The sequence below is a fragment of the Vipera berus genome, assembly GCF_964194415.1.
Source record: "Vipera berus genome assembly, chromosome: 2".
NCBI lineage: Eukaryota > Metazoa > Chordata > Lepidosauria > Squamata > Viperidae > Vipera > Vipera berus.
In genome coordinates this window covers 202,618,196-202,640,318 of record NC_138203.1, presented here as the reverse complement: position 1 = coordinate 202,640,318, position 22,123 = coordinate 202,618,196, and the positions used below count along the sequence as shown (strand labels likewise).

General features: G+C 37.7%; 1 protein-coding gene across 1 annotated transcript; it reads left to right on the top strand.

The window, feature by feature from the left end:
* Positions 1-6,095: 6,095 nt before the first annotated feature.
* On the top strand, positions 6,096-20,783 carry CXCL14 (C-X-C motif chemokine ligand 14). Its single transcript, XM_081321255.1, has 4 exons — positions 6,096-6,361; positions 7,210-7,315; positions 14,097-14,207; positions 19,777-20,783. Exons 1-4 carry the CDS (start codon positions 6,298-6,300, stop codon positions 19,790-19,792), a joined length of 297 nt encoding a protein of 98 aa, XP_081177381.1. The 5' UTR covers positions 6,096-6,297; the 3' UTR covers positions 19,793-20,783.
* The last annotated feature ends 1,340 nt before the right edge of the window (positions 20,784-22,123 follow it).

Genomic DNA, 22,123 nt, shown 5'->3' with positions numbered 1-22,123 from the left:
TCTTTTCCCAATTTCTTTCCAATGTAGGCTCTCCCGTTATCTTCTGTACCTGCTTGTTGATATGAGTCTAACCTGGTTTTTCTTCCTCTCTCTCTCTCTCTCTCTCTCGTTGAACCATCTTTCTTAGGTCACATCCCCTGACCATTTCTTAGCTTCTTCATTTTTCAGTGCCAACTGTTTCTTTGGCATTCCCTGTATAAAGCCAGATTGCCTTCCATTCTTCAGGTCTTGTCCACAAGTAGTATTTGTGCCAGGAGGGCTCCTGCTAGTTCCATATCTCTTCCTTCTTTCTCTTATGCTTTGTCTCCCTCTTCCTCCTTATCTCACTCCAAGTTGGAATGCCATCTGCAGTGCTGAGCTAGCTTGCTGTCTTTCTCTTCTCTCCCAAAATAGCTTCTTTTCCTGCATTCTGTCTCCTCCTCCATTACCTTTAGGGCTAATTAAACTGTAACCTAATTAAACTATAACCTTTGGCACTAATTAAAGGATAGCATGTCTACCAGGAAATCTTCCTATCTCTTCCCCAAATCAGTGCCTCCCTTTATTTACCTACCCATCATAAAAGAGCCTGTTTCCTGTTGTCTAGCTATTTAGTGTACAACCCAGACAGTGACAACAATGACCCAAGATTATTTCAAATCCTGTCCTTTAGAAATCAGATGACCTAGAGAGAGACTTGAATAACTTGCTTGGGGCATGTAAAGGATGCAATGAACTTACCTCTTCCACAGCCACAGTGAACACCACATTATGTCCATTGATATCTGACTTTCACCTTTTGATAAAAGAGCTCTGGGTGCACATATGAGGATGCAAATACAATAGCTCCCCATGGATGTCAATTATCCACAGTGCTCATATCCATTATGTGAACATAGAAGCAGCATGTATCTGAATCCCAACCATCAACCTGGATATAAATGAGTTCAAAAGGCCTCAGTATTGTTTGGGTTCCAGATATCAACCAAGCCTCCTCACTTCCTCTCTCAGATGTTTGTCTTCACTCTCTAAGTAGAGTACCTAAAAAGACTTATTGCTTCACAGAATCTGGACTAGTTGCCATGATCCTATTTTGTGAGTTTTTTGATACAGGCTAAGCAGAGAAGTAGTGATGTGCCATCCCACGAATTTAAGGCTATAGAAATTTGCAGATAAATCTCGTTGACCCTTTATTTCTTTGGTAGCTCCTGCTTAGGCTGTTCTGCTTTTCCTTTCCATGTTCACCAGCAAGGGACCAGGGTGGCTCATCTATTCTGTTTCTGCATTAAATTAATCAGATTGAATAAATAATAGTGATGACTTATAGCACATTAATGCCAGCAAAAAGCAAGAAAATAAATCTTAAGCAGATTTGTCTTTTGTAATCTCTTAAATTCATATGCTAAGCTTGAGAAGTAAAACATGATTGTTTCCTTATTCCTTTCCAACCCAGCCACTGCTTTGGAATCTTGCAGGGCTTAGCCTGAATTTTTCATGTCCTTAATTTATTTATTTTTACTCTAAACCATATACTAAAAAAATAACAAGATAATAATTTGATTGTCCCTAGGTGAGCTTTGTCAGATCAGTATGGGATGCATTTCATTTGCATGTTTGCTGCCATGACTTTTGACCTGTGAGTGCTTATTTTCTGTGAGAAGCACACACACCAAGAGAGACACACATGCATACAGATACAGACACAAGCACTTGAAGGTACAGAAGAGGCACGTCTTGGGAAAGAAGGAAACACAGATTTGCATTAATAAGCCTCAAGGATATTCAAGATGTTCCAAGCATGTCAGCAGCACGTCTCACATGAGTGGGAAACATGCTGGGGAGTTGGGGGGGGGAAATGGATACATCATTCAGTATATTCTTTGTGCGTGTGGTATGCATGTACTCCTTAAATTGCCAGCTTCAGACATTGGAAACAATATCGGATTCTGAAAGGACAGCTCTCATAGTCATATAATTAATTAAGAAGGACAGCCCATGTTTCTGGTTTGTTTTGCTGAATAATTAATTCATGAATGTTGACTTATCAAAATCACTCTTTTTCCATGCTTTGTGCTCATATTCATGGCAAACAAGAGAAAATTGAGTTCATACACTGAGATGGTTTATATAAGTAGAAAAAGGCATCCCTTAACTATTCTATACTGTACCATATGAACTCTTATTTTGCACTATCCCTGATAGTGTCTTGATAGATGACAATTTCATCACCACATCCTGATTAATAAGCTAGTTGAGTGTGGATTGAAGGAACGATGATGAAATGGATACCTAGATAATTGTACTCAAAAAGTGCTCATCAAAGGTTTCTTATGGAACTGGACAGAAATATCACCTGGTACGTGTCAAAGTTCAGACTTAAATTTCCCTACTCTTTAATATTGACTTGAATAAGAAGATTGAGGAAATGTTTGTCAGATTAACGATGGCTGATAATTGGCTGGGAGAAAAAACAGTCAATTTTAGATTAGAGAGAGGGGCTGAAAGTAATTAAATGTAATTTAACAGCTTTAGATGTAAAGTTCTTCCCTTAGGAAACAATAATCAAACGCACATGTATGGAATGGGGAATACCTGGTTTGGTAATGACAATTGTGAAAAAGATCTTGGGATACTTATTGATTACAGCCTGAATTTGAGCCAACCCTGTGTTCTGCCTGCAAAAAAGACAAATGCAGTTGTGGGTTGTATCAACAGATGTACAGTTTCCAAACCACAGAAAGTAATCATTGCAGTTTGGCCGTATACTACCTGTGTCCAGTTTTTGACATCACTCTTTTTTGAACAATTCAGAGAAATGCAAAGAAGTTTGGAATATTGCAACAAGAAAGATGATCAGCAAGTTAAAATGCAAGTCTATGACAACAGATAGAAGGAATTGGATATATTTAGAAAATATGACTAATAGGGAATATGATAGCATTCTTCAGATACAGCCTGTGAAAAAATATCACACAGAAGCTCAAGACCTTTTTTCTGTTATTAAAGAATACAAGATATAATGAGCTTAATTCAGGCAGATTCCAATAGAAAGCTAGAAAAACTTCCAAATAGTAAAAATAGTTTGACAGGGGAACCAATTACCAACAAAATGATGGCCTTCTTTTCATTTAATTTGTTTAAGTGGGGGCTAGATAGCTAGCCAGATGTTTGCAATTCTTTAATTTTTATTTCTACATCAGAGGTATCAAACTGTTGGCCCACAGGCCAGATGCGTCACACGGAAGCTGCACCCACCCCAGCTCCGGCAAGGGGAAAAAAGTCATGATACATCACGACATGTCACATGAAGTGGCAAGTTTGACACCCCTGTTCTACATGATAAAGAGATTGGACTTAGTGGCCTAAATGTGTTCTGTACCAGCCTGCTACCGGCCCTGCAGAAAAGGCAGGGACAACCCCTTTTACAAGAAGGCAAGAGGCTGGAATTAAGCCTGCCAAATTTATTGATACAAAAACAAACAAGACACGAACCAAGAAACAGGAGCTTTTCAAGCGGTTGCCTTCAGCAAACCAGCCCTCCCACGCATTCCCCTTTTATACAGTTCAGGGCGTGGCTTCTCTCTGCCTCCTTCTGAGGTGCCCCATTGCCTTCCTCTGTTTACTCCTGATTGACTGCCTCCTGCGTCGGGCGTCCTTGAACAGGGCCAGCTGTGGGTCATCTTCATCCACGCTGTCAGGCTCACACAGCTGGGTCTCCGTCATGACCAGGTGGGAGGGGCCTGGCTGAGGGCTCTCATCAGCAAGCTCTTCAACACCCCCCTCCTCCTCCTTTGAGTCATCCGACCCAACTGCCGAACCCACAGGCTGACCCTGAATCACAACAAAATGTTCCTTTCACCTTTAGAAAACAAGCCCAAATGTTTTTTTATTCTTTTGTTTTCACCTGCAGCAATCCAGAGATTCTCAGTGGGTTATAGTCATGCCATTAAAATGTCCACAGCACATTACCTATTCAAGCCACAAAAAGGTAAAAACGTGAAACAAAAACTATACAAAAGCCAACCAAATACGAAGAATAAAAATGGAACCATGAGGCACCTGTATTTTTCTCCTCCATTTTACTTTGAAATTGAGTTCCTGTTCAACTGGAGCATCACAATACGTAGCAGAAAGATAACATTTACATACATCACAACAAGGCATTAGATTTGTAGGATTTCAGATAGCAGCTACCTCCAGAATCAAACAGATTCTGATATCCCTCTGGAATTGAAGTTTTAAGAAGCTAAAACTAGAACTGGGGAAGTTGTACTTTCACTATTGAGCACATTTTTCCCAACATTTTCAGGCTAGTGAACCTGTTACTGAAAAAAAATGGAATTTCTGATCAAGAGATAAATCTCTAATGACAGAAAATTATTTCCCGAGCTCTTTTTTAAAAAAAATTTGCCCTGAGTCTCTCATGGAACCCCATCAAATTCTTGTGGAACCCCATCAAACTCTTGAGGAGTTTGAAACATCCTGGCAAAAAATATAAGTGATCATCAGTAACAGATCTCTGACTCACAGGAGAGCAGCCTCTGGCTGGAAGTGGGCAGACTTTCTTGCCCCCACATACAGTCCCATGGTTTGGCCCAATTCTAAGCCAAATTATCTTGAGTGTGCTTCCTAGAAAAATGACATCATCTAGATATCAAAGGGACGCGGTGGCTCAGTGGGTTAGGACGCTGAGCTTGTCGATCGGAAGGTCGGCAGTTTGGCGGGTCGAATCCCGAGTGCCGTGTAACAGAGTGAGCGCCTGTTACTCGTCCCAGCTTCTGCCAACCTAGCAGTTCGAAAGCACGTAAAAATGCAAGTAGAAAAATAGGGACCACTCCGGTGGGAAGGTAACAGCGTTCTGTGCGCCTTTGGCGTCTAGTCATGCCGGCCACATGACCACGGAGATGTCCTCGGACAAGCGCTGGCTCTTCGGCTTTGAAACGGAGATGAGCACCGGCCCCTAGAGTCGGAAACGACTAGCACGCATGTGCGGGGGAACCTTTACCTTTACTAGATATCAAAGGCTAGAGAAACATATGATTTCAAATTGTTTTTCCAATGATGTGATAAAGTGTTTGCAACTGCATAGGGAGATATTTCCTAGGGATGATGGCTTGCCGGTCGAATTCCATTTCTAATAATCAATGAAATTGGTCTCATGTTAATATAAAGCAAACAGAAAGATATCCTGCACCAAATCCATTCATTCGTCTAATTCAACATGACTCCGTCAAATCAAGCTTGATTACTCAAGAGTTGATTCTTCGCACAAGATGGAAATGATTTTTCCATTGCCTTCTTTCTAGGTTGTTTTTTTTCAGCTTCCCAGTCCAGCTCTTGGATTTTCTGGGGATCTCCCACACAAGGTTAGATTGACATCAGCCAAGTCTGATAAGTGTTGTAGCTGCCCGCAGTTATAGTGATGGTCATTATTCAGTAATAATGCATAACAGAATATGCAACACAGTATGCTTAGATTTCAGTGTGTGGCAGAAAATGCAAGGCCCAGAGCTGCACTCTTGAAAAGGGGAAATGCCAGCTAATTCACTATCCTCCCTGAAAGGAACCAGGTAGGTCTACAAAACTTTGAAATCTTTCCTAACAACCAAAGCATCAATGTTAATCTGTGCTAGATTCTGGGAGCTTCAATTCACATTTAAATCCTATCCTGTTAGGATCACCGGTATTCTGCATTCTCTTCAGCTCTGTGTGGGCTTCATACTATCCTTTCCTTCAGTTTCATCCTCAACTGGAACCTTGTGAGGTGGATGGACCTGAGAGACAGTGACTTTCCCAAGAGTTTCAGCTGACTGCGGCCGGTTTCACCCCAGGTCTTTTTGAGTGGGGGGGGGAAGAAGACTTCCTTTTCACCCCTTTTCTCACCTGCATATTCTTTCCTTACATTGTGAGATCCACGAAGATAGTTCGCTGCCTTAAGCAGAATCAGCTATTTTTGCTTGCTGTAAGTCCCTCCCTTTGGAGGGGGGGGGGGAATTGCGAAATTGTTGAAAGTAACTGAGTCTATCTGCATATTAATGAGTCAGAGGAAAAAGGGCAGCAGGAGCTCTTTTAAAAGAGGAGGAAAGCCTCCGTGCTCAGGCAGAGAGGAGCTGAAACTGGCGGGACGTGCAGGAAGAGACGCAACAGAAACCAGGGCAGCAAAGCCTGACGAGTCAGTCACCATCCGTCCTTTGGCCTGGCACCCCTCAAACGCCAGCTGACCCCCCCACTATCTGAACAATCCCGGGGGCAAAGAGAAAGAAGGTTAGCCCAGTGAGACCTAAGTGAAACCAATTCTAGGCTCTTCAGGTCTTAACTATGAAGCTTTTAACCGCAGTTCTCCTCATATTGGTCCTTGTAATCTGCTTTACCAGCGTAGAAGGTAAGTTACAGGTTACTCACTAACCACCATCTCTCTCACTCTGGCATTTTTGCATCCCTCACCGAAAGAGCAGATTGAAACACAATTGTGGTCCTTGGAAGAAATATAGCAATAGACCGCAGAACGTAGGTTTGCAAAAATGAGAAATATAAGGAAAGTTCCCATGAAAAGCCATGGGTAGCCCTAGTTGGCATTTAATTTTTCAGCATAAGTTTACTTCTTGGAATGACCAGCTTTGAAAGGTGAACTCATCCATGGTTTTGCACCATGGAGAAAGTGAACAGAACTCTTAACAGGTGCAGGTGCCCAGAATTTTTACTATTTTGGTTTTGTTGGAAGGCTTGAATTGTTTGTTGTTAAATTTCTCTTTGGCCCAACTTGGTACTGTGTTATTTTTTGCAGTTTGTAGAGTATAAAATAATGAATTTGGAATGCTTTTGGCATACTTTTTTAATATTAAAAGGAAAGAAATTAACACCCATGAAAGTCATTAGTCATATTGTTTATTTTCTTTAAGCTTTTCTTTGTCATTAAATTTCAACACAGCAGGAACAGAATTAATAAGATGGGTTTGTCACATGGCTTGTTATACACAAAGTTTGCAATCCAGTGGGTCTACTTGGGAGTTAGCCCTACTAGATATAATGGATCTAATTTCTGTATATAAACAGAAACATTTACACATCTTCTGTCTACTTCAACTGAATGTAAACAGCTTAAGCATATATAGAATTATAGCACTTGTTTTTTAAAGTGAAACTATAAACAAATCAGATGTTTCTGTAGATATTAAAATAATATTTGAACTTAGTCCATACACAAATGGACACATACTTTTTGTCTTATAGGATCAAAATGCAAATGCTTAAGAAAGGGTCCGAAAATAAGATTCTCTGATATTCAGAAACTTGAAGAGCGGCCAAAATATCCATATTGCAAGGAACGAATGATCATGTAAGTCTTTTTTAAAAACAGCGTTATATCTATATCTAATTAAGTCTGCTTTTCTGCGAATGTTAAAATGAGAGAAATAATAAACTGTTTATTACAGAAGCATACAGTATCATATTCAGTGTAGCAAAGTAGGTGGAAACTTGTTTTTTCTCTTTCATTTAACAAACATCATTAATTTATTATGTGTAAACTAAAAACATAATATGAGCTTAGAAATGCAATAAACCTTTTCAGTTGTTTATACACCTGTACTTATTTGTGTACGTGTGTGCATTAGAGTTTCTATGTTCTGAATCTCGTCTTCACAGATGCAAATAACCCAAAATATTTATTATAAAACACTGCAGAACAGTGCAACTGTTACAATCCCATTCTCTTAAGTGACTAAAACCCTTTAAATGTAATGTAATACTGAGTACTTTTATTTGTGAGTCTATTAAGCTCGTGAGATGTACTGCTGCTAAATATTTGGACTATACGCAAATCTCTTTTAGCTGAGTAGAGCTGCTGATTTCAGTACCAAGTCATTGTTAATCATGCCTACTTTATTTAATACTCCTCACCCCTTTGACTGCCATATCAAAAACATGCTAACAAAATCTTCCTAAAAAAAAAAACCCACATAAAACTTCTTTTCATATGGGCTCTGAAACCCACAAGTAACAAATGTAAATGAACTGGTCCTACTTAAAGAAAAGGATAGTTGTAGTATACCAAAGCTCACTCTCTTCTGTGTCAACTAATGCAAGAAACAGGACCCTTCTGCATAGGCATTTAGCAATATTGCCTTTTCTTCCAAGTGGCAAATCAAACATGTGGATGGAAGCAAAAGAGGAATAGCTACTTTCAGATCCCATTTCTTGTGGTGTATTTCAGTAGTAGACTCCCCCCCCCCAATAAAAAAATGTTTATTAGCTAAAGTATATAATGCCAAATAGCTGGTGGTTTCTTTTACTTTAGACCTGCATCACAATGATATAACAACAGGACACCATAGGTATTAGTTCAGAAAAAGTTAGAAAAAAGTTAGAAAAAAGGCTCTGTTGTAGAATTCAGATTCTGCAGCATCACACTTTGAGGAAAGGAAGTGGCCAGAATGATTTTTTCTTTTTCCATACTGGATGCTATAAAAACAGTATCCACAGTATTAAACAGTATTAAAAAGAGTCATTACCTGCTCACTTTTATCACTCTGTTGTGACTCCTCGTTGAAGTGATGAGTGATCTATGAACCTAAAAGCACAGCTTACCTCACTGTTGTGTTGGAATGATGGCAAAAGCAAACACTATTCTACTTCTTAAGAATTTTTTTCCCCTACACAATGTCATTTTTTAAAAAAAAATCACATTGATTGTTTTGCTGTAGCAGGAAGAGAACAAGTTTGCCCCAGGAAACAAATGTTCTGTAAGCAAAGAGGAATTTTATTTTTCATTGCCATTGTTTGAAAACTCCAAACAACACCCTCTGATGCTCCCTTTTAGTTTGTCTTTGGAACCAGTTGAATTTCTTTCCTTGTTTTAATTGCTGGTAATTTCAGATTTTTCAGATTGATAATTCCAAATTTTTCTCATTACATGTGGTTCCAAATTTATTAATCTTTAAGACCTAAAAAGTGCAAATAATGATGTCGGAAGAAAGACAAAAATAAAAGAATCTTGTTAAGATTTTTTTCATTGAATTTTCCTTTCTGAATCCCCCTCCCCCTCTGGTTAGATATACAGATATTTTCTAAAGCTAAATCTATTGAGAGATGGGAAAATGGATGAATTCAACACCAGTACAACTAACCTATAACAATAATTAAACATTTCATAAGACACTTAGTATATAAACATTCAAAGAAATACACTAATTTGTTGTCTTCTTATTAACTGGCTCCTCTAGCAGGATCAAATTGAAATAAGCTGAGCTCCTGTATCCATAAAAGTTGTTTAAAATGGTGTTTTTGGTATTTCTGACATCTTATTTAACATGTCTGCATTGTTCTTCATTTCACATGCATTTTCTATAAAGTGCCCACCCACTCTTACCAGGACCGAAATAGGGATTAGCAGATGTTCATTTTTTTTAATGAATTGACTTTGCACTCTGTTTTATTATAATCTATTAGACTCATTTCTGAAACTAATTTTGGCACTGGCATATATAGACACACACTTCGTCAGAGTTCAGAGATCAGAGGGTGGATGTTATCTGGATTATTCATGCCCTATGCATCAAACCCCTTGTCTCTGTGCTCATTTAATGAATGTGAAGCACTTCTGCACACCCCTAACCAGAGGAAGAGGAGGCATAAGCTAAAAATGTTGAGATCTTAGGATAATGCACACCTACCGAGATTTATGCAAAATCAAGAAATTAAAAATAGAATTGCAGCGGATTGCTAATGCATTATTTCTTCTTTGCAAGCAGTACCCGATTGTTTCATATACCATTTAAAAATTCTTGTAGCTGGGAAGAATTTGCCTTGCCAAAGCAATTTCTTCCACTCTGTTCTGAATCACGATCACTTCCTTCGCAGCTCTGTACTCAGTCTAGTATATACTGTAGCAGTTAAATAAGTTTGTCAGAAATGTTCAAGATACTTCATAATGATCAAATTATATATTCAGTCATTTGGAAGTAAATCCCTTCAGTGCATTATGGATATCTTCTCAGTAAGAATTTCAAGACAGATTCAAAAATACCAGATTCAAGATTTTCTGACATATTATTTGTTTAAAATAATATACCACATCTCCCAAAAATTGTAACTGAAGCTATGTAATAATAATACATAATAATAATACATTACATCCATAAAGCACATGGGGCATAAGCTGGCAGTTCTAAAGCTGAGATTCACATGAATAAAAAAGCCAAAATGAAAATCAGTTTTATGGTAGCAACGGAGGTCAATAAGTAGATAAGTGGCCAGAGAATCTTTTCTGAACAACAACAAAATTATGTCTGCATACAGTTGAAATTAATCCAACAGCATGACTTCTGGGAAGAATATTAACCCGAATGCCACCGAATCTAGCATGTTGTTCCACAATTCCTTTTACCAAAGTTCTAGAACTCAGGGTATGCTCTCTTTGAACTTGATCCTATATAAAAGTCTTCCCTTAACCTGTCCCACCTCAGAAGTGCTGCAATTTTCCTTTCCCAAATTCCCAGCCACCAGGAATAGGATGGGAACTACAGCTATCTGAAGAGTAGCAGCTTAGGGAAAGTTTTTGTGAACTGTATTAAACACTCTTGTTTACTGAGAGCAAAACAAAAACAGGGATATCTCCGTGCATTATTATTCAAACCTGCAATACAGCAGTGACGATCAACTGAGAATTAATGGGCATGGATATGGGATGGGGAGAAGGGAGGGGAGCAGAATTTCAGAACTGCCTCACCCTGAGGCTGTATACCCAGCCTTTGTGGGCAAGAGAACTGAGAATCAGTGACCCAGACATCAGCACAATATGATAATAAATATATAAATGCAATATTATAATTGAAGACCAGCCACAAAAATGTAATGCATCCATCCAATGCATCTATGGCCATAGTCTTAAAACAATATTCAAATGTAGTATCTGCATAAGTTGAATTATTCAGTTGCTGATACACAGCAATGGTAATCAGACAAAAACTGGCATTTGGAAATAATAGAATTATATTATAGAAGAAGCTATATAAAATGTTGATAAATTGGACCAGTGCAAAAATGCGTGTCCTACCAACTCTGCTTCATGCAATCTCCCTTCCAACAAGAGAAAGTTGTCTTTAGAAATTCTCAGAAAGAAAGAAAAAGTTGGCTCCCTTAGAACAGGGATTCTTTGGCATCTGCTAGTATGGAATCCTCAAGAGCTTAGTGTGAAATTTTGGATCAGAAAAGGAATGGCTCGGCCATCTGGGATTGGGGGGTGGGGGGTGGGGAAGCTACCTTTTATGAAAAATAAACTCAGAAGATAGCTCCATGGCCAGGAAGGGGGCTGTCCTCTTCTCTTGCTTCCCGCTCTGTTGTCCCCAAATACCAGCTTTCATGTGAAAATCGGGAAAGGCCTGTTCCAACTGCTTCTGTGGTCCAGTGTGCCAGTGACCTCCTTTTTCTGACAGGTCCTGAGAAATGTTCAAACTTCCAGAAGGTATGGAGGTAGCCCTTTCCCAGTCCGCTTGCATAGACAGTTATGTCTCCATTACATCAGTTGACCTGAAGCTGACAAAGGGTTCAGAAACGTGCATCAGCATAACAAAAGCAGTGCGAGGCTTTCCTGCCTGAGCTTTGGCTGCCAAGGACTCGTCTGGGCTGCCTGATGGGAAAACCAAACAACAGTGTGCTCTCACAAACAAAATGCCAGCAGAAGTGGGATGTTGGAAGGCCAGCAGAAAAACAGTCACAAGCTTTTTTTAGGATGGGTATGAGGGAGCTGTGAATGCCAGACTTTTACAAGCTCGGCCAGATCTGGCATCAAAGGGAAAAGGCAAAAGTTCTGAGGTAGAACTATAACTGAAATGCCCATTAGAGAACATTTTCATTCATTGCTAAAAACAGCCCCCCCAAAAAAAACCTTCTCACGATTAAGCCTCTGAGCATGCAGTCCTGAGATCCCTTCTACTTTTTCACTTTTTCAGAAGACAAAAACACTTGGTGTTTTTTTTTAAAAAAAATATATTAGATCATCCTAAAAGTTGCCTACCACACTGGTGCATTTTTCTTTTCTTTCTGTTTCTAGTTCTTTTTCTTTCTCTCTGTTGCAATGTAAACCTATGCTTGTCTAAAAAGAATTGTTTTGAATAGGATGTATAAGGTTGCAATCTCAAACTAAATTCAACAGGACTTCAGAATTGAAAATTTTAGGATTGCACTGTTAATGTTTTTATAGGTTCGCTCAATTTCATTGTATAGACTATACATTTTAACTTATGAATTTGATTTATAATTTTTTTTATCATACTTCAAGAAAATGTTTAAGTGAAAAAGCTGCGGTACACATTAATGATGTCTTAGAGCTTGGCAATGCTTCTCAATTTTTCCCCTCTTTTTACTTTGAATTTCCATTTGAAAAAGAAATCAGATTTGGAATTAAATAATAACTTTCCTGTAATAAGTAATTTAAATCACTGTAATCACAGAGAGAGAAATACTGTAAAATTGACTCTGTTGGGACTCTTTAAATTAAGATATGTTTGTCCTAAAGACATTAGTGTAATATGTGAATCCAATCAATCTATAGATTAATTCTAGTTCATTGAATAAACCATGATTACTAATTTCAGGCAACATGTTAATCTATAAACCAATGATTATAACATACAAAGAATGAAATAATACTACACACTAAATGAAACAAGATCACATTATACGATATGCAGTATGAACTGTTACTATCACTCATGAATAAGAAACTTGACAGCTTTTTTTTTTACAAAGCACAACTGAAACATTCTATGTGATTAGATGTGTGTATATACACATTCTGACATAAAGAGTCACACAAAGCTCTGGGATACATGAAAGATTTTTAACAAAATGATTGTTTTGTATGGTTATGTTCTAACACTGTATTTTACATAATCTCAGAGAAGAAAGGGGACCAAGAAGAATGAGGCCACAGTGCACCAAAGAAATCCATGAGAGAATAAGCAGGCATTTGGTGTGACAAAAAAACTAGAGCTGAACAATATTGTCAAGGTGGTTGCTACCGCAAAGATCAGGAATGCTACAGTAGCTTTTATCACTTTAGAATTATGCTGGGAGCCGAGAGCAGCAGATTATTGAAAAATCTTCTCTTCAGAATAAATATGGGACTAAAAAGTTTCATTTAGCATTTGAATAAGTAGCGGATATATATGATGTATAACTAGCTTGTAGTTATTTTACTAAGAGTTAAAGTGTGATAGAATTTAATATTTTATTGTTGTTTGCATATTTTAGATTATGTTTGTTTGTATTTTATACCCTGTATTTTGCTCTGGGAAGTCGGGGAGGGGGGAGGGGAGGGGAGGGTTGGGGGGGTTGGGGAGAGGGGAGGGGGATGGGGGGTTTGTTTTTAAAAATGTATTGTAAAACTTTTCAATAAAAAAAAAGAAAGAAAGAAAAATCTTCTGGTTCTTATGAAGTTTCATTATATGGAACAGCAAGATACATACATAAAAATTTCCATTTCTGGCCTCTAAATGTGGAAAGTGTTATTTACGTGCACCAAAAATGAATGTAATGCATAGCAGAACTTGTGGAGTATAAAAATAGATCTATCTAGCATCTGAATCTTGCCAGCGGTGATCCATGCTGCTTCAGAGATTTGCTCATTTCTCTACCATCTAACAATTGGTCTAGTTAAGTGCTTGATTGCCAGAAAGATGGACCAAGCACATCCAGATTTTCCATTCTCCCAACTCCAATTCTCCAACAGAATTTTAACAGCATTTAATGCTGATGTCACTGCAATCTGTTTACCAGTGCATGAACTGTGACTTACTTGAAGTAGAAGGTTCTGCCTAACGCCAAAATCACATGCAACAATGCAATCAAGGTTTCAGGTGCTGAAAGAGAGAGCAATAATCTACTATGGCTTTCCAGATGTCCCAATACTCCATGTATCCCAACAGCCCCAGCCAACATGGTCAGTAATAAAGGATTACATTTGGGAAATGTAGATTAGCAACATCTGGAAAGACAGAGTTTGCCCAATGCTTGTAGTAGAAAGAGACAGCTAACTAATTATGGTATTAACAAATCTTGTTTGTTAAAATTGTAGGAGCCACTCCATAACTGTACTGACAAATCGTTTTTTATTTCAGAGTCACAATGAAATCACGTTTCCGAGGTGGCCATCAATACTGCTTGCATCCTAAACTTCCAAGTACAAAAAGATTACTTAAGTGGTATACAATATGGAAAGAAAAAGAAAGGTGGGTAATTGATTATATGCAGGTGAGGACAACCATCTAGCCTTATTATAACACGAGGGCTTTCTTGTTAACCAAATTTGTTCATTTAGAAAAAAGATGTCTCTGAAAATGTTTGATTCAATATTCCACTGACAAACATGCTAGGTGTCACTCTATAGATACAGGCTCAATGTAACTTGAAAAAAAAGTTATGCTATCATTTGATTTCTTTAAAAAAGTTTAATACATTAAATGATAGATTAATATATCTATATTTTTGCTGAAGTAGGTTCTGCCTAGAAAAGCAATTATGTCTAGGCTAGAAACAGTGGGACAACAGGAGTTCTAGCACTGCCTTAGATCCAAAACCAGTTTTGTGACCTTAGGCCCACTGCCCGCTCTCCCTCTTCCTCTCTCTCTCAGCCCTAGGAAGGAAGCAATGGCAAAGCACATCTGAATAACCTTGCCAAGAAAACTCAGGGATTACTGCAGGCACCAGGAGTCAAAACTGATTTGAAAGCATACCCACACAAACAAAACAATTCTCCTTAAGCCTAGAGTCAGTGTGTTAAACATTGCCCATTTACCTACCTTCTTACTAACATGCCACTCCAGATTTTAACTGTCAATCAGTCAAATCCAACAAGCAATTTATGACAAAGTATTAATATAAGGATGATCACTAATATTTTTGTCATATTTTTATGCATGCAATATGTACCATAAATTATGCTTGTCTTTTTTCTGCTAATTGTGTGTGTGTGTGTGTGTGTGTGTGTGTGTGTGTGTGAGAGAGAGAGAGAGAGAGAGAGAAAGAGAAGAGAGAGAGAGAGAGAGAGAGAGAGAGAGAGAGAGAGAGAGAGAGAGAGAGAGAGAGAGAGAGAGAGAGAGAGAGAGAAGTGTTCAAAGTATGAGGAATGGGTAGGAAACAATGTTTATTATTTTTCAGAAGCTGTTGCAAATGTAGTGCATTCTGCATTTCTACTTCTGAAGCATAATTCTATTTCACAAGACTGTAGTCTTACTATTCTCTTGCAGTGAGTGCAGGGGAGGAGTAAACCAGAAATTAAAGAAAATAATAGGAAAAAAAGCTCCACTCAGTTTTGATTTTTATCCCAGCCACTACACAAACGAGTCCCAACGTTTTTTTCCTGAGAAGAAAGCCCTAGAGAGAATTTTTTTAAAAAAACTAAAAGCCTTCTGGAAAACAGATGTCTTATTCTTTAAAGTATATTTGTTATTATGCTCGTGTAGTGAATTGAAGAAGATCCTCTGCTTACGCTTTGCTAAAATCCTTTAATAAAACCGAGTTCAAAATTTACAACCTTGAATTAGCCTAATACTAAGATCAATTTTGATTTAAGCATTTTGCTTACAGATTATATTACGCACAAAGCACAGACTGAATTCAAGTTAAACAGCATGCTTCAGGAAAAAGACCCTCCAAAATTTGGAATATTTTTCACCTGTAAACAAAGTTTTCACCTCATCAAATATTTTAAAAGCCTTTCTGAAACCTAGTAATTTCAGATGTGCTGGATTATTGTTTTTAAAATTGCCAGCCATTTCTCCCTAGATGTACTGTAGTTGGCCAGACATATCTGATGGGCATTGATTTTAGCAAAGCACTGTGATGATATCTAAAGATATCATGAAAGAAGAAGTTAAAACTTCTTTAGGATCAATCTGAACTTTATAATTCTGTTATAAAAAATAAAACAAATCACTTCAGTGCCCCCAGTAGGAGGTTTCAAGTCTGCCCACTTTATCAAGAGCCCTTTCGAATAATTGGCATAATCCTGCTAGAGGTAACATGGTTAAAATCACCACACTACCTGGATCACATTTGGAATTCTGAGAGAAGCCATTTTGTTAGGGTCACAAAGTTGATATTAATAGACATACAGTACATAGTCTCTGAATGCCCTCTAGAAAGGCGCTTCAGCAAGAAATGAATATTTAGAAAGAGATCTGAAATTATCTTTCTTACCAGTAGCTAGGGTCATGTAGGGAGCAATGCAAATTTAAAAGGAGATATTCTCTAATTTGCTTAATTTATCAATTTAAAGTTGCCATTCTAATTAAAAGTATAGATGCAGAACTTTATTATGTGCTCTTAAAATGAACCATCTGGTCATTATAATTAATATCTAGAAAACCCACAGAATTGAATCAGATTGATTTTTTTTAAAAAAAGCATAACCTCATTTGCCCAAAGTCAAAAGGAAGTTCTGACTGATATGGATATTCATATTGGCGGAATTATATTACTTAATGTGATCTAACTGGTGTGCTGTTTGGCTAGTTCCTGCAGAGATGACATCTTTTGGCCCGATCTTACAGAATGTAAATAAGTTTTATTTATACCTGACATCAAGGACCAAGATTTGTTAGTTTTGGCAAGGAATAAGATGTTTGGAATGTTCAGTCTAAATGTCTCAAATAAAAAAATAATAATTGCAACTGTATCTCTGAAAATGAGAAAAAGACCTGTTCTCTAATATCCATGATACACTATGTAAAGATCTGTCCTTCCATTCAGCTAATGCAGGGCCAGTCAGTTATAACTGCAACTACAATCTTTTAACATTAGACTTCAGATTTTGGAAAAACCAAAAGTTCTGCTTTTTAGAACTAAGGCATGTTGCAATATACAATAGTGAATTAGAATTTAGATTAGAACTGTGAGCTTTCATCCCATTTTAGGCATGAAAGCCGACTGGGTGACTTTGGGCCAGTCCATCTCTCTCAGCCCAAATCACCTCACAGGGTGGTTATGGGGAAAATAAGAGGAGTATTTTCACACTTTGAGCTATTTATAAAAAACAATAAAAGCAGATAAAAAATATAAAAGAGTTCTAATATTTCACTTCCATCTATTTACTGCATCTCTTGCTTAGCAATTGTGTACCAATACGATAAATCTTTGTCCACCTATCCAATGTAACATAAATATCGTTCAAAAACCTCTTCCTAGGTGATATCCCCAGGATCACACAACAAAAACCTTTGTGGTTAGAGAACAAATTAAATGCCTGTTTCCCAGGTGAAAAGGCCAGAAGATTGCTTCTCTGTATAAAAGAGATGAATAGAGACTTGGGTAATCAGCTATTTCCTTTAGCATTCTGGTTCAATGAGCTTTGGCACACCTGCCCTGAGGTGAAACAGCAGAAGTAGATGAACTTCTAGGAACAAAGGGCCTGATTGCCTATCTAGTTCCCCTTTGATAAAAGCTCAGAATACAAGCAAAACACTGCAGGTACTATTTAGAGAATGTACCCCTATTCCCTAAAAGAGAGGAGGGTTTTTATCAGCAGAAGTTGGGCAGAGCCCAACAATGTTTAAATTGTACATTAGAAACTTTTGAAGGCTTTAAGAATCTGCAGGTGTCATATCTAGAAATAGTTGATGGTTTTAATTATGATTTTGCTGGTTTTGTAAATGTGAGCAGTGTTGTAAACGCAACACGGGGAGGTAAAAAAAATTGCCAAGTAAAAATTGAGCAGTGTTGTATCAAATTTGCTTCTTTTTAACAATTTAGTCCCACTAATAAGGTAAGTAAGCTCACATTTGTTACTTCACCTTTTTAAATAGGGAATGGCAAAAATCTGGGCCCTTAATAGTATTTTTGTGGTGTCTTTCTGGAACAAAACTAGTAGTTACATAGTCACTAATTCTATGAGGTACCTAACAGATTATTGGTACCTCTAATGAGAAAGACCGTGGGAGTCAGGGCAAAGAGATGCTGCCTGGGGAATGGTCAGATAAGAGGCAGCATAGCCTGCAGCTACATAATAGATGGGACAAGAGGCTCAGAAGCGATCCTAAGTATTTTGTGGGAAAATTGTACTTTCCAACTTGTAAGATTCTGTTAATGTAGCAAGGATAAAGGTGTGTTGTGCCTGATGGATTACTTGAAATGGATCATAGAATATAATGGCCCCATTGCCACAATAAGTGTGGTAACACCAAATAGGAATAGTTGACTTGGTCAATTTACCCCCTGGAGCATAAAGTCAATCCTAAGTGTGCCCCATGAGACACAAATGTATAGTAATTCCAGCCATTCTCTTGTGAGGAAAAATTAGTATATTAGTCTGTTTTGTATATCTTCTCCTCCAAATAGAGAAGTGGAAAGAAGGAACAGCTGGAAAAAAAAAACTTTACAACACTCACTCACAGCCAAAGCCTAGCCATACGAACATTTCAATCAAATACTGATTACCTGCAGTGGCCATGCCCAGAGCTGTCTGCAGGAAGAGATTAAAACATCATTATGCCATTGCAACATAAGCTCTATCCCTTCTTTATGGTGTTGTGATGTCATACATGCATATAAAGAGAGCAGAGCTTGCATCGTAATTGTGCAACACTGCTTTGGTCATTTGAACAAAAACACCTAATCTTGCAGATGCCTCTGACTAAACCAGGAGTGTCAACCTGTTGGCCTGTGGGCCGGTTTCATCATACCAAAGCTGTACCCACCCCATTGCTGGCAATGTAAAAAGAGTTGCAATATGTTACAACCCATCACATGATGTGGCGAGTTTGACACCCGTGGACTAAACTATACCTATTGCTGCCTACATGACAAACAGGGAAGGACTGGTGATATCCAGCCTTGTGCATACTCTCCACTCCCTCTTTAGAAAAAGTGAGTGGGCATTTGACATTCTCAACATAGAACAGCCAAGAGATTTGGCTGTGTGAGTGGCAAACTGGGTTAAGGATGTTGTGGGAACAGAGCAAACATATCTAAGAGACATTTCACTATAAATTAATACAATAATATATGAAGGCGTTCTCAGTCCAAACACTGAACTTGGATTCACAGCTATACTTTGTAAAATATTTACATCTTAGTTTTATTAAACTTTTTTTTGCCTATTCTCAGTATTTATAAATTAAAGTAAAAGCTTTCAGTTGCAGCAATTGCATATAAACAAGCAGGCTTCTATGCTTAATCAACTGCTATTGTACCTGAAGAGTTTAATTTGGAAACACATGTCAAAGCTTCTTGAAGAGATTCACAAAGCAGCTTCTAAATCTCTTCCTATATTAAATATCCCATTCTGTATTTTCTAACTTATTGTTATCTAACTGCTTACATATATCTTGCAAAACAGACTGCAGCAACATAAGAAAACTAATTAACCTAACTTTGAAAAACATAAAATATTAGCATCGCCTGAAACATATATAGAAAGCTAATTTTATTAACCACCACTTTAAGAGGCAATATGCCACTAAATAGCACTAACTACAAAACACTAACAGTGAGGGAGAGAAATCAGTTGATATTGCTGTTCACAGAATCATCATATATCACTTTTCACCATCTAGTCCAATCCTCTTCCCAATGCACAAATTTACTACTATAGCATCCCTGACCAATGGCCATTTAAATTCTGCTTTTATACCTCCAGCAAGTTAATTAAGTTGTTTAAGACTTAGAAAAAGAACAGAACAAGTTATATCTCATCTACCCCAAGAAGGCTGATGGATCAGTGCTTTGAATTTTAGTTTCCTGAATAGCTATAGGGTTGCTTCACTGTTTGTTCAAGCTAATTTCTTATTTTTATATTTTCAGAGTTTATGAAGAGTAAGAGAGTGATGTCTAGTAGAAGAAGTGGGATTGATTAATTGATGGGCATAAGAAAGATGGACAACAAAGTTGACTTCTCACAAGACACAACTCAACATCTATGTTAATTATAAAGCACTTTTCTTGTTACCAAGGATCACTTTTTACATTTTATAGCTGCAAATAAGCCACCAGATTTCATAAGTGTCTTTATATATTAGATCCTATACACGCCTCCTTTCTAGTGAAAAATATCATGAAACATAATCTTCATTTAAAATGTATTTGTATAATCTTAATTTCATAACTTTTCTGTTCCTATGACTGGATATTGGGCTTTATAAGCTCATAAAATGAATCTTAATTTGTTAAAAACAAAATCTAGAACAGTCACTCTTTTTTAGCATGAGGAGGGCAGGTTTCTAGTCGACAATAAACATTTCTGGTGTGTCCTTTTCTATGGAATAAGAGGGGCTAAACTAGGGATTGTTCTGTACATTGATATCTACTGCTGTAAAGTTTGGAAATAAGGTTTCTCATTACAAAATTGATAAAAGCTGTTTGTTTTCTATTCCCTGCAGATGGGATAATATAAAATACAGTATACTACTCATTCTCTTTTGGTGGATAAAAATATTTCTAAAGCAGTTTAATATGGAAAAGACACTTTTTCTTACCTGAAGTTCTTCTGAAGTTTGCAATTTTGTGTTGTGATATCTTCAGGTATATTGTGTATGATTTCTTAGATTTGTAGCTTAGAATTATCCAAAAATGTACCTTATTATTGGGAAGGGATGAAGTTTTTGATAGGGGAATGGACATGTAGGTTTTAGTCAGAAAAGAAACAATCTGTTATTTCGAATGTAATCATTTCACTGGTAAGCAGTACATTCCTCTTCATAAAAAATACAAGTAACAAAGCTACCTTTCAATTGTAAATATACTATAGATTTCCCTATATTATCTTTCTGTATAATGTATTGTACTGCTAAATTATCATACACTATTTAAATGTTTGAACTATTTAGGGAGTTGCATGCAGATTTCATATTTCTTTCTATGAAAAATGGAACTTAAGGAATAAAATACATTTTAAAGGCTGGTGGCTAATTTTCATTGGATTCAACATTTGGGACTCTAATAAACAATTTCTGGAATAGGCTGTTGTGAACATTAAAGGCCAATCTCCTGCTATTAATGCCGCTAGAATTTAGAGAATTCTTCATATTCACAAGGAAGTAGCTTGCATTTAAGTGCACTTACCCATATTTTTCAAAAAGATGTTCAACTTTTAAAAAGGCCATCAATCCCAAAGATGGGATTCAGATTTTTTAAAAACTGTTATTTCTATTTCATTCCCTTCTTCCCCTGATTTGCCTTTTCCTTTTGCAAAGTTATCTAGTCGCACAAAGGAACTTAATACAATCCTCTCCTTTGGATTCTAGATATTGCAAATACTGCATTTCACAACATCAAGAGGATAATGTAGGGTTCCTGTAGAGTTTCCTCTTCAATAGTGGTAGCAGGGCCACATGGTGAGGCAAAAGTACACACACTTGTAACCCAGAGGGTCCATGTGTTCACTGTCAAACTATTCAACTGAAGACTTGTTCCGCCCTCCCCTCTCTACTCAGAAACATACAGGAAGAAGTAAACTTACTGGGTGATATTAGCTTTGCTCTGCCACATACACAAATGCTTATAAATTAAGAGAAAGGGGAGAACCCAACAGAGTAAAAGCAGTTGGAAGGACAGGTGGAAAAAAGCAGTGAGGAACTAAGAAGATAAAAATGGGGCTGGAATACCTGAGGGCCTGTAGGCATTTGTGACATAAGATTTCTTTACTGCCAAGAAAGTTTAGGATCAGGATAAGATCTGGCAGGGGCCTCCTGATCTGATCAGAGAAGTGGTAGGCAATGAATATTGGTCTGTCCACTTTCTTCACCAACAGTCTCAGCGGTAGGATTAAAATATGTGAACAACCGGTTCTCTGTGTGGATGCCACTTCCAGAAGTCCATTCTGGGCCTGGGAAACAAAAAATTAGCTACTGGTTGTGCCGAACTGGTGCAAACCTGCTGAATCCCACCATTGAACAGCCTCTCCTCACTAGGGATCCTTACATGTAGTCCTTCAGTTACAACTGTAATGCAGCCTGCCCATTATAGTTGATGGTTGGTGTTAAGTCGTGGGCCCTGGTGAGCAGGAATGAAGACACAAGGCTGAGTACAGAGAAACTTATTCTTTTATTCTTGCTGGAACTGTACTTGAGCTTGAGCTGCTCCCAGCCACAATATATAGCCTAGCCCTAAGGTAGCAGCCAAAAGGTTTGAACCCTTGCTTTCCGCCCTGGGC

Bases quoted from the DNA above. Each gene is read 5' to 3' on its own strand.
- CXCL14 (XM_081321255.1), top strand. From the start codon at position 6,298: ATGAAGCTTTTAACCGCAGTTCTCCTCATATTGGTCCTTGTAATCTGC. The intron at 6,362-7,209 runs GTAAGTTACAGG...TTTGTCTTATAG, and splicing joins CTGCTTTACCAGCGTAGAAG to GATCAAAATGCAAATGCTTA. The intron at 7,316-14,096 runs GTAAGTCTTTTT...TTTTTATTTCAG, and splicing joins TGCAAGGAACGAATGATCAT to AGTCACAATGAAATCACGTT.